We start from the raw sequence: 13,307 nt of genomic DNA on the forward strand, positions 1-13,307 counted from the left end.
CCTTTTCAGGCCCTTCGATACTGGGTGGCACTGTAAGAACACAGAAGACAATCACAGGTTCTCATGAAGCTAGACATTTTCTTTCATTTGCATATCTGGGGGGAAAAAGAGTTGTATTAGAGGCAGATGCTCACCATATACATTGAGGTGGAAATTTTTATCATCCCGTCCTGCTACATTTATAGCTCTACATACATACTGGCCTGTGTCAGATACCTAAAAGAAAAAGATACTATTGTATGTGCTCCATTACGTGATAGATGACCAATCACACTGTTGGAGTGTGGGTTAAATCATCAGTCATCTTTATATTCAGACGCCCCGCTGCTAATTGCTTCTGTAATCCTTTTACTTTTTATATAAAAATAAGGTCAATGGCATTGGCTCTATCTATTTTATTTTTGTGGCACGGGAAAATCAACTCAGGGGCATTCTACCTCTGAGCTACACCCCCAGGCCTATTTTATTTTATTTTATTTTTTGAAACAAGGTCTTACTAAGGTGCAGAGGACCTCGCTAAGTTGCCGAGGCTGGCCATGAACCTACAGTTCTCTGTCTCAGGTCCCAAGTACCAGAATTACAGGTGTACACAACCACACCCAGCGGCTATGTATATTTTAATAAATATAACTTTTCACTATGAAGTACAGGGAATGTACAATTTCTGATTATCTCTGCCACGACCCCACCAAAGAGCCATCACACTAAATAGTAATAAATGGGGCACCTCAGCTTTCTTGATGTTCAGCATTTGTCCATCAGCTAAAATCTGCGTGCGAGTGGACTCCACTATCATCCGCCCGTTCTTATACCAGGTGACGACTGGAGGGGGGACAGCGTTGGACTCGCACTCCAAGGACACCGAAGTTCCCTCTCTCACGTTAACTACAGAAAGAGACTCGCTGTCGTGGTCCTTAATGCTGGGGGGCACTGAGGGAAGGACATAAGAACAGAAGAATGCCGCTTTTTAAATTAAGTTGTTCAGATAGAAAATCACAGGTACCAGTTTGAAGGTGAAATCATGCCATGAGCAGAGAGAAAACAAACCGTAAACAGTCAGGGAAAATTTCTTCTTGCTTTCGCCAGCCTGGTTGATAGCTATGCAGGTGTATTCACCACCGTCAGATACCTTGGCCCGGATGATCTGCAGAGTTCGACCTCCTGTTGGCATACAGAATGTGAGCTGGGGTATAGAGGTTGTTTTAGTAACTATTTTATAGTAAGTGAAAAAGCGTGCTATTTCCCTTAGAGAAAAAATTATATGGCAGAATTTCTTTGGTAAAATGAAATGTAAAATGATTAAACAGATTTCTTTGATATTTAAACAGATTCTAGATAATGATAGTGATAATTTAAAGGGCTATCGATTGAACCCAAGGCATTCTAACTGTGCGCTATATCCCCTGACTCTATTTATTTACTTATTTACTTGGATACAGAGGGATTGAACTCACGGGCCTCCATGTCTGAACTATATCCCCAGTCCTATTTTAGTTTTTATTTTGAAACAGGGTCTCACTGAGTTGCTGAGGGACTTTGCTAAGTTGATGATGCTAGTCTTGAACCTGTGATTCTCCTGATCAGCCTCCCAGGTACTAGGACTACAGGCACGCACCACCATGCCTGGCTTATTTTTATTTTGACACAGGTTCTCACCAAGTCACCGAGGAACATCACTAAGTTGCTGAGGCTGGTTTTGAAAGCTAGATCCTCCTGTCCCAGCCTCCCAAGTACTGGGCATGCCTCGCTACACCTGGCTGGTGATCATTTCTTATAAGAGGAAGAAACTCAAAATGTTTCTCTCTGATAATGAAACAGAGAAAGTAAAACTATTTGATACAGGTTTTAGTGAGGAAATAATAATTGTACTATCACTAAAGTATGTTAAGTATTTTCCAAGTTTAAATTTTCTACAATGTAGAGGTGGCTGCCTCTCTCTGCAGTCTATCATCTGTTTATCTGTCCATGTCTCCCTCTCTCTAATTCATCTGCATGATCACTTATCTGTTTAATATCTATCTACCTATCTATCTATCATCATCATCATCATCTCCATCATCCTCAAGAATCACTGAGACTTATTAAAAACAGTTAGTGGATTTATACACTGAAAGGTCATTAAAAGAGATGGTAAACTTATACAATGGAAGGACAACTTACCATCTACCACTAAGGAGTACTAAGCCACTCTACTCTTAAATTTCATAATTTGTTGAAAGAGACCTTGTTTTTGTGCACTTCCACTAAATTCATAAACAGCTATACAATCTTACCCTAATGGTCTCAAAAGGGTAAAGAAAGATATTTACTGTGGTCAGGTAAATGGAGCAAGAAAAGTTTGGTAAGAGACTAAGCTGGGATGCCATGTGTATTAAAGTAAAGGGAAACGAGAAAGGTTTGCCCGCCGAATAAGAATAGTAAGTTTCTTACCAGGCACAACGAGGGCGTTTGTGTTGGGCTTGACGGGCAGCTCATTCTTGAGCCAGCTAAGATCCGGAGGTGGAAAGCCAGAGACCTCGCAGGTCAGAGCAATAAAGTTGTTCACCACCACAGTGAGATTCTCAGGGTTAGGACCAATGACACTTGGGGGAACTGCAAAAGTATATGTATTAAAATAAAATCTGATATCAGAAACAGATATTCCTGTCTATTATATGTATGCCTAACTGCTATACTTCGCAAAAAGCACTAAGTTAACGATTCTCTTAATAAGGAAAATAAGAGAGTGAGAAAATGAAGAGGGTAACTGACTGTACAAAAGAAGCAAGCATCGCAGGAGTGGGAGATATGGTTTCATTTTTTAGTGAAAGAACTTAAATTATTTTCCCCCAGTGAATTTTCCAATATTTAAGTTGTGGGTTCCTGACTTCAACCGGGAGTTCAAGATGCTATTAACTGGCAAAAAAGGAAACACATCCCTGAGCTACAATTCACGGTGGTAAAACGTTAGTGACTGCTTCCAGTGAAATCTCGCCACCCTTTCAGGTGTTCCTTCTGTGCATTAAGAAAAGGCAATGGATATGAAGGAAATATATAAATGAAGGGCACTCGATATAGCCTTGACTAGACACCATCCTAGTTTTAGTCGACCAAGGAGAGTATGATATGGCCCTTTGCCTAAAGGATTAATAATAAGCTTATGGAATAGAAGCAAAAATGCACCTGCAGAAGTATCCTTCAAAGCAATATCTGTAATTGCTAAACTGCTTTTGATTTAATAGTGGAAATATTACCTTGGAGAATTAGAAAAAAATCATTGACATTTAAATTTTTCTTTCAACATTTATTCTTCTGTACTTCATACGTTAGAATGTGTACATTTACAATAGCTATGTTTGTTTAATTCATTTACTCATCCTGTGAATCTATAGCACATTTATTTCTGTTTTTCTCAGATTTATTCACTGAAAAACCTCAGAGATTTACAAAGCACCTACAGTGTATTATTCACTGTGCCAAGCACCGGGAAAGTGATGTTTAAAATGTTTTGCAAACCGTCAACTTTGGTTGCTATTCACACTCCCTGTGTATCATAAACAGAATATCCAGCATGCTACATAAAAGTCTTTTGAAGGGAGAAAATTTTTCATAAATATTTTAGGTATTTCTAAGATGAGCTAGAATTATAAATATATTACACATACATACATGTACATAGATAACTCATGCAAAAGCATTTTTCTACCATAATTTCATTATTTCAAATTTGATAGTCTGGAAGCAGCTCCATTTTATGAAAATAAGACCACTCTTTTGGGGTAGAAATACAAATCGCTTTTGTTTTTATGAGAAAGAAGTATAAAGTGTTTAGCACATACAAAAAATTTGACAAATGAGTGAGGTATGCCTCAAGTAAGTGGTTTTCAAGGAATTATTTAACTTTATAAAGCGTCTTTCTTTTCCAGAAAGTACGTTAGATACTAAAGGATGGAACTCAGTGTGAATTCTGCACTTGAGGACAGATACTGGTTTCAATCAGGACTAGCAGATAAATTTTTATGAGTAAAAAAAAATTTGCTTGTAGTTTTTAGATTTCAAATTTTTTACTTCACTTTGAAATATGTTGGACTCTTGATTTCTCTTGAGGGCCTGAATTAATTTAAAAACAGGCTTCCTGGAAGATCTGTACTTTATAACTCTTAATAGCTACAATAGGGAAGAAAAACAGAGGAGACCAAATGAATGCAGGCTTCACCTACTGGTCAAGTTAGAAAACAGAAAACAAATAATCTAAGTCATTGTTTTCCTGCTGTTTCAAACATGCCCTAATAGATGTTTCTGCATCTGGGCTCTTACCATGAACATTGAGGTTAAAATATTTTTTGGCGCGTCCAGCCTTGTTCTCAGCAACACACACATACCTGCCGATATCTGTTATTTGAGTATTTAGAATCTAAGAGAAAAGTGAAAAAAAATTACAACTGAAATTTAAATAAGGACACTTGTAATATTTTTTCATGAAAAATTTAAGCAATATATGTTCTATCTAGTTATTACCAGACGAACATAAGAAAATTAAAGTTTTTGCTTTTTATGTATTTTTATTTTTATGGTGTAGTCTTACATCATAGAACAGTTCAGAGCGATAAAGACACACATTTACCCAGCATTTGGTGAGCTTCTCCTCGGCTCGGTCCCCACTCCTTCCCTTTCCCCATACACGATACTGAGATTGACATTGCTGTTTTCACCTATGTCTAGAAGGTCAACAGAAGTCCTCCCTTCATTAAATTCGCCTTCCCCTGGACCACCTCCCTCACTCCACTGGGGCTTCTCCTTCATTATCTAATGTCCCAGTTGTATCCTGACTATTCCTAACTCTTAAGAAAAAACATATGATCCTAGAAAATGAAATTATTTTACAGGCCATTGCAGATGATGGCTTTTGGGTCTGTGGACTTTTGGTCACTCTTTGAAACCCTGCCCCCACCATGTGAGGAAGCCATGACTAGCCTGCCGGAGGCGTGATCCAGGGCGGCAGAGTCAGCCCAGTTACTGCAGCTGAGGCCCCTTGTGGGTACAAGAGCCCAGAGGGGCTCATCGGGGATGTATATTCCGTCCGTGGCTCTAGGCTCACACTTGAGTGAACCTAGTGGAGACCAGAAGTATCACGCAGCTAAAAAGCAAAATCAAGGCTTATTCTTTCACACTATTAAGTTCTGAAGTGATTCATTTCACGCAGCAATAGTTAGCTCATAGAGCAGAAGGTTTTATTTTATTATGCAGACATTTTTATCCATATATACATACACATGTGTGTGTATGTATGTATGTATGTATGATGCATGTATTTATGGTGGTAATGGGGATTGAGCCCAGAACCATTATAACTTCAAACTACAACCCCAGTCCTATTTTATTTTATTTAACTTTTTATTTGGAAACAGAGTCTCGCTAAGTTGTGGAGAGCCTCACTAAGTTGCTCATGCTGGCTGCAAAACTATGATCCTCCTGTCTCAGCCTCTCAAGTACTAGAATTATAGGCACGTGCCCACCATGCCCAGCTTAAATACAATGTTTATAAACGCATACTTTTTATTTTTAACAGTCTAAGAGACAATTATTAGAGAACACAAGGGCAAAAGATGTCTTAAAATTAGCGATTTTATGTTTACCTGCAGAATTCTTCCATTCGATAGAAGCTTATGATGGTCGTCTTCCAGCAAGGGCTGTCCATCCTTCTGCCAGGAATTCCTGGGTGCTGGGCTGCCGCTGGAGCAGCACTCCATCAGCGCGCTCTCGTTCACCAGCACGGTGACCTCTTCGGGGAGGTCACTGTTTGCTCCCTTGATAACTGGTGGCACTAAAGAATGATTGAGACAAAGATATTGACCAGCAGCAAGAGCCCTCCTAAATTATCCTAAATTTCTGACAACTTCAAAGCCATTGGGATGATAATAAAGAAGCCTAACTTGTAGGAAAAACTATGATTCTCATGGAGTATTTTATACTAACAAACTGGGGAAGAGAGGTGATTAAAAAACAATTGAATTTGGGTCTATTCTCTTTTTTAAAATTTTCATATGTTTTGTATATATATGTTTATTATATATATTATATTTATATTTATTTAATATTTAATATTATATATATGTAATATATATCTTTTTGGTGCTAGGGAATGGAAGTCAGGGACATTCTACCTCTGAGTTCTACCGCCAGTTCTATTTTATTTTTTATTTGGAAACAGGGTCTCACTAGGTTGCAGAGGGCCTTGCCAAGTTGCCGAGGCTGTCCTTGAACCTGTCTCAGCTTCCCAAGTACCAAGATTACAGACATGTGCCACCATGCCTGGCCCTTATTAATTATTAAAAAGTATTAGCTGGGCGTGGTGGCGCACGTTTGTAATCCCCGCGCTTGGGAGGTGGAGACAGGAGGATCGCGCAGGTTCGAAGCCAGACGCGCTGGTGTAAGAGACCCTGTTTCAAAAATATAAAATAGGTCTGGGAGTATAGCCCGGAGGAAGAAGGGCTTCCAGGAACCCCAGTACCACCACCAAAAAAAAAGTATTTACATAATAAACCATCTACTACCACTGTTTAAAAAATGCCAGATTTTTTTTTGTGTATGTATTAATTTAAGTTTAATTTTAAAAATTCTGTACAGAAAAAAAAAAAAACAGATGCTTCCCCTAATCAGCAATAACTAGGAGGAAAGGGGCAACAGGAAGTGGTCGAGCTATAGAAAGGGCCCTATAGTGAAGCAACTAAGGTGACCAATCAGAGGGTATGGAATAGGGGAGGATGGAGCCTCTTTAAAACGCAGGAGGTACATAAACAAATGTATCAAAGTTAATCACCAAAGAAGCATGGGATCGAGGGAGGGGGAGGGAATGGGATGGGGGCTGGATGAGGGCTGATTGGATGATGTGTGCTTGTATATCCTCTCAAGTCTTGTATTCCAATGTGATATATGATTACAATGCACCAATAAAATAAATTAAAAAAAGAAAAAGATAACCTGTAGAAAAATGAAAAAAAATTCTGTACAAATGAGTACCAATAAAATGATAGAAAACCAAAGATAAGTATATTGCGTCAAAGTCAATGTCTTTATTGTGATAGCATTCTATAGCTCTGCCTAATGTTACTACTGTGGGTCTATCCTCTCCCCTCTCTTATCTACCTTGAACTAAGCATCATTCTCATTTTTAGCGCAATTCCAGTGTATCTCCAAGATATCCTGTTGGACCTCCCTCAGGCCCTTCCACTATGGCTTCTGGGGTTTCAAGAGTCTGTGTAAGAAGCTCTTTGGCCTTCTTGTTTCTACAGCGTGCACCTGTGATACCTCCTCCCCATCCCTAGGGAGATCACACCTATTGTTTAATTTTATTTATTTACGGTGGTACTGGGAATTGAACCCAGGGGCTCTCTACCTGCGAGCTATACCCTAGCCCTGTTTGCTTTGGGTTTTGAAACAGGGTCACTAGTTTGCTGAGTCTCACTAATTGCTGAAGCTGTCCTCGAATCTTTCTATCTTTGCCATCTTTCTATCCCAGCCTCCTAAGTACTAGGATTACAAGCATGCACCACCACCGCCAGCTTCTCTGCACTTTGTTTGTTTTTTGTACTGGGGATCGAACCCAGGGGCATTCTACCTACAAGCTTTACCCCTCAACTCACCTCCCTCCTTTTTAAAATAGGGTCTTTCTAGGTATGGAGTGTTGCTAAGGTACTGAGGCTGGTTTTAAAACTCCAATCCTCCTGTCTCAGCCTCCTGAGTACTGGATTACTGTGTGCGCCACCAAGCCTGGCTACACCTATTATTCTTTCTATAATTCTGCCTGTAGTTTACTGAGAGGACCACAGAAAGCAACGACTGAGCTAAGTTGTCCCAACCTCACACCATCGCATCCCCACAGGGGCGATGACATTCTCCGTTTCCCAGAGACCCAACTCCCACGCATACTACTATTTCTCTTATGTGCACACGTAATGGGGAAGACTAAATCCATTTGATACACATCCCCACATTCCCCTTCTTACCGTTCCAACATTTCTTTCCCTACGACAGCCTAGTCCACCTCTCTTGGGTCCGTGCCTGCATTTTGTTGGAACATGTTCTAGGACCCTGTCCTATCAATCCTCGCGCTCTCCCCCTTCCACAAACACACTGGAGACTTTACTTTGTCTCTTTCTATCAGATCACTTTCTTTGGGGGATAGGCAAGCTCAAATCTCTGAAGCCCCTGCCCCCTGCCAGCCAACTGTGTATCCCTGAACTCAATTCCACGTCTTCTCTTCTCTGAAAGTTGTCTTTGAGTGCTCTATTTTTATTTCCTTTTCTTTCTGACTGCTTGCCCAACAGTTGTGTCTGTATTCCGTGGCTCTGCAGCATACCATATATCTAGTTGTTCTTTTGAATTTCATCAATTCTTTCTTAGTTTCAAAATTATATAGACCCATATTAGTTTTTATGTTCGTGTGTGTGTATGTGTGTGTGTGTGTGTGTGTGTGTGTGTGTGTGTGTTGCTGGGAATTGAAGCCAGGGGCATTCTACCTCCAAGCTCTACCCGCAGCCCTATGTTATTTTTTACATTTTCCTGCACTTGTTTTAGTATTCAATACTATAACCTATTTCTCTATCATCTTCTCTGTGCCTTGGACTGTGGGACTGGCCCTTTGTGATTTCCACTACTGGCCTGAGGTTGCCCTCATCTTAGTCTGTGCTCTTTTCCCTTTTTCTGTTGTAAATGACCCTCCAGACCTCTCCTTTTAGCCTTCTACTGTGTTAATTCCTGGTGTTTAAAATCTTATCTTTCAGCCAGGTGTGGGGGCGCACGCTTGTAATCCCAGTACTTGGGAGGCTGAGACAGGAGGATCGTGGTTCGTGGACAGCCTCATCTATTTAGTGAGGTCCTTTGCAACTCAGTGAGACCCTGTTTCAAAATAAAATATAGGGCTGGGGTATAGCTCAGAGGTAGAATGCCCCCTGGGTTCCCACTCCAGTACTGCAAAAAAAAAAAAAAAAAAAGTAAGATCTTATCTTTCAATATCATGTGTTTGTGAATAAGTTTCAAATCTCTCTGCTTAGCTTATTTCTTCCTCCTTATTTCCAAATGCCTGTTCAACATTTTACCTAAGTCTTCTGGAACTATGTCAGATTCAACATATCTGAAATAAAACCCACTTCCTTCCCCCCCAAATCCTGTTTTTTCCTTGGTTTTCTGTTACTATTAAACTTGCTACCATTTTCTTAATCACCCAGGATAAATATCTCAGTGTCGCCCCACAGTCTGAGATGAAGGCCTAATCCACACCCTATTTCATGTCACTGTCCATTTCCTCTGTCACATCTCATCCGGAGGCGGCCTGTCTGTCCCCCGGCTGCATTCTACAGCTCAGCCTCTTCCGATGGAAGCGTCTCTCTGCTCCCATGTCTGGTAACAGCACTTGTCTTTTCCCGTAAAGGAACAATACTTCTTCCACTGTCCTTATGGCATTCAAACTGAGATGACACTGGAGCAGAAGTGAGCAGAGATGAACGAGGCCAGATCAACTAGAACATGGTCACCTCTCACTCCTTGTACTTGGCTGAAGAATGGATATGGGACTCACACTTGACCAACTACAGCCACGTTAAGTCATTTTAGAACTTCAACAGAAAAATACTAGAAGAGAAAAACACTTTCATTTGAATGTAAAACCGGAAGGGCGCCTAGAGCTGCTTTGGGCTACTATATCATCCAAGGGAAGCCTCTACTTGAGAATGATGTTGATGAAGAAAAACAATTCAGATACGGTGATGCACGCCTATACTCCTAGTACTTGGGAGGTGGAGACACGAGGATCACAGGTTCAAAACCAGCTTCAGCAATTTAGCAAGACTCTCAGCAACCGAACAAGACCTTGTTTCAAAACAAAAAATTAAAAGGGCTAGGGGTGTAGGTTGGACATAAAATGTTTCTGAGTTCAAGTCACAGTACTATACATACACACAAAAAATAGTAAAGGAGGGAGAGAGAGAGAGAGAGAGAGAGAGAGAGAGAGAGAGAGAGAGAGAGAGAGAAAGGAAGGAAGGAAAGAAGAGAGGAAAGAAATTAATAGAAAAAGAAAAGTAAAATCTAGTTGACCTCTTTAGAGCCACAGAAGCCAGATGTGACTGCAGTCCACTCTGAGACCATTCAGGCTCGTAAGTCAATGAATCCTCTTTTTGTTTGTTATCTCAGGAGTCTTGACTAATGTGCTCTCAATGTGTGTATGAGGCAATTAATCCTTTGGGAGAACTATTAGTTTCTGATTATTTCTCTAGTCTTTATAGAGCACCGAGGGTAACATCTTGCAAACATTAGTTCCTGAAAAATATTTGAGCCAGAGACTGCATAATAAACAAAAGAAAACAGACTTACAGAGAACCCGGACGTCATACTGCAGGGAATCTTCTCCAGCTTCGTTCACTGCCACGCATGTGTATCTCCCTGCATCTTCTACTTTAGCCCGAGGAATCTGCAACACTCGCCCTCCTGAAAAGACAGCCCAGTGTGTTTATTCCTCTGCACCTCAGAGTGAACCAGAGCATCGACTGAGGTCCAGTTCTCAGGTCTGATGACTTCCTTATGCTTTCTCTCAAGGTTCCTACTTCATCCAATCATGCAATCTTCATCTCAGGTACTCTCAACTTTTATAACAAACACGCCATTATTAAAAAGTGATCTGATACTGAAAATGAATCAGACCTTGTGAGAAATCAACAACTTCTAGGTTTTCCTAGAGGGAGAAGGCTACTCCCTTCATTATGTAACATATGTACTGGCAGCATCCAGTCGCCTTGTGCTTTGACGCTTTTAAATATTTTTACACGTTTTCTAATTCCTACGAGTGCTAGTTCAATAAAGTAATACCCAGGAATGTGAAAGTATAGAGTGTATTAATATACATGCACTTATGTATAATATTATACATACAATTTTGGAAGAATAGCTCTGTGTATTCTTAAATTTTTTATGTTGACATTTTGTACTTAAAGAAAAGTTTCAATAATTCTTTTAAAATGTTCACTCATGCTCACTAATTATTTATATTTTACGTCATTGGCTTTATCTCTCTGTCATATGTATATAATCTTTTTCTGAGCTATTTGACAGTTAGTTGGATACATGGTACTCTTTTAACAAAAATATTCATAAAGCTGTATTTCATAGGAACAGGATAATCCCTTATATAAGCACTGCATAATGATCAAAATCAGAAAATGAAAAATGAATGCAAAACTACTATTGGATCTGTGGTCTATATTCAAATTTCACTATTGTTGCAATATGATTTTTATAGCCATTTTCACAGGCCTGGATCTAATTTAGGATTATACATTATATAGAGTTGCCATATTTATTTAGTTACTTTTCAATTTTTTTTTTTTTTTTTTTTGGTGGTACTGGGTTCCTGGAAGCCCTTCTTCCTCCGGGCTACGCTCCCAGACCTATTTAATATTTTTGAAACAGGGTCTCTTACGCCAGCACGGCTGGCTTCGAACCTGTGTGATCCTCCTGTTTCAGCCTCCCAAGCACTGGGATTACAAGCGTGCGCCACCACGGCCGGCTTACTTTTCAATTTTTTGTTTTTCCAAAATTTATCTGCTTGATTAAAGTTAAATTTATATATATTTATTGCACTAACTTTCATTATATAATTCAATGAGTTTTTTTGGCAATTTGATGAGTTTTAATAAACCATTATATTTGAAAGCTTGCTAAAATTCAATTGAGTCCTTCAAAATATTATTCCACAAGTTACACATTTTTTTTCTATCAATAGGCCTTGTAGTAACTACGATATTTGAAATTAATAATCTTTCCCATTTACTTATGACAAAATGCATTTAACAAACTGAGTAACAACTATTGGCAAATATAGATTCGAATTTGTGTTAACATATAGAAACCAAATTGATTAACTCATTGCACTAATAGAGAAAAGGAGGCACGAGGAACCCAAAGGACTTTCATAAGTTGACAGCGCGATGCAGATCAGAAAAATTTACTAAGGTGTAAGTTTTACACTATAGTAATATTGTCAAAGTCTCAAGCTAGATTCTTTTACATAGAAGTTCCATGGATACCAGTGGCATTCAACAGTTATAGTACAGGCCCAATTTAATTTGTCTAATAAATGAGAAGCAACTCATATTTTCATCCTGTTCCCAGCAATCTTTACCTACCTGGTAAAATCAATACTCTGTCACTTGAGGTCAGAGGCTGGCCATCCTTGTACCATGTCAGGGTAGGAGGAGGAGCAGCATTTGTCTCACAGTAAAGAGAAATGGGATTGTTGATGATCACGTCTTTGGCTTCCCCACTCCTACCGGTATCGAGAGTGTTTCCCATTTCCCAGAGTTTCTGAAAACTTGGAGGAACTATGGAGGAAATACATTAAGTGTTGGTCAAGTACAAATGTCAGTGTCAATCCATGGGACAAAGATCTTAACTGTATTTTGTCATGTGTGATTTGCAGGTATAATAAATAAGGCAATACAAAAATGTTCTCAAGTACTTTTACACCTACCAGCTCTTGCTCTTCACTAAATAAAGCAGTGCACAGAAGTTAGTTGAGTCTCATGTGGAAGAACAAGACATATGAGGCTCTATAGGCTAAACCCATGATTTTTTTTTCTCCCTATCAAGAGCTCTGACATTTGAACAATAAAGGAGTCTGCTCTCATGAGGTAGAAAAGCTAAGGATAGGCTCATAGCAGAATAATCCAATTTTGAAAGACCTTAACTAAACACTACTGGCTCAACTGAGAGCACTTTCCAATGATCTGTCTTATACTAAGGCTAAAGGAGTTATACATCTGGAATGGAAGCTCCATTAAGAAAAATACAGTAAGGCATTCTTGTTATCCTTTTCTGGGAACAAACATGAGCTTCCTTGAGAGGAATTTGCCTATACCTCAGAGCATTAAAAATAAGTTTGCATAAAATTTGACTTAAAATTTCTACTTTTAGTCATTTATGAAAAAAATCAAAAATATGCAAAAGTTTTACGTATATCAATGATTCAATGAAGCATGAACTATGAGTAAGAAAAACATGGACCACCCAGGCATTCAATAAGAGGAACCTGATTAAGTAAATATTTGGATGTTCAACTGAAGAAACGTGCACAGTTCTTAAACCTCATATTGAGATCAGGAAGGAGGTGTAGCCCTCCTTCCTGATCTCACTTAGCATGCACGGAGACTGGGTTCTATCCCCAGCCTAGAAAAGAAAACAAACCAAACCAAAAATCATGTTGGGTAGTTGACGATACCAACAACAATAAGAAGAGGTGTTGCTATTTCTTAGTGATTTTATTCAGAGCTGACATACTT

General features: G+C 39.3%; 1 protein-coding gene across 1 annotated transcript in view; it reads right to left on the reverse strand.

Annotated features, from left to right (window-relative positions):
• Positions 1–13,307, reverse strand: part of HMCN1 (hemicentin 1) — a gene marked incomplete at its 3' end in the record, with an annotated part of 469,132 nt that overhangs the window by 111,123 nt on the left and 344,702 nt on the right. Inside the window, exons 54-62 of the mRNA XM_080699395.1 lie at positions 12,156–12,350; positions 10,348–10,461; positions 5,616–5,803; positions 4,297–4,393; positions 2,431–2,592; positions 1,048–1,161; positions 728–930; positions 135–216; positions 1–30 (exon numbers count right to left, since the gene is read on the reverse strand). The exon at positions 1–30 is cut by the window's left edge and continues 102 nt beyond it. Of these exons, the coding sequence (XP_080555521.1) occupies positions 1–30; positions 135–216; positions 728–930; positions 1,048–1,161; positions 2,431–2,592; positions 4,297–4,393; positions 5,616–5,803; positions 10,348–10,461; positions 12,156–12,350 (1,185 nt within the window). The remainder of the gene's footprint in view (positions 31–134; positions 217–727; positions 931–1,047; positions 1,162–2,430; positions 2,593–4,296; positions 4,394–5,615; positions 5,804–10,347; positions 10,462–12,155; positions 12,351–13,307) is intronic.

The sequence above is a fragment of the Muscardinus avellanarius genome (genome assembly GCF_963383645.1).
Source record: "Muscardinus avellanarius genome assembly, chromosome: 7".
In the NCBI taxonomy this organism is placed as follows: domain Eukaryota; kingdom Metazoa; phylum Chordata; class Mammalia; order Rodentia; family Gliridae; genus Muscardinus; species Muscardinus avellanarius.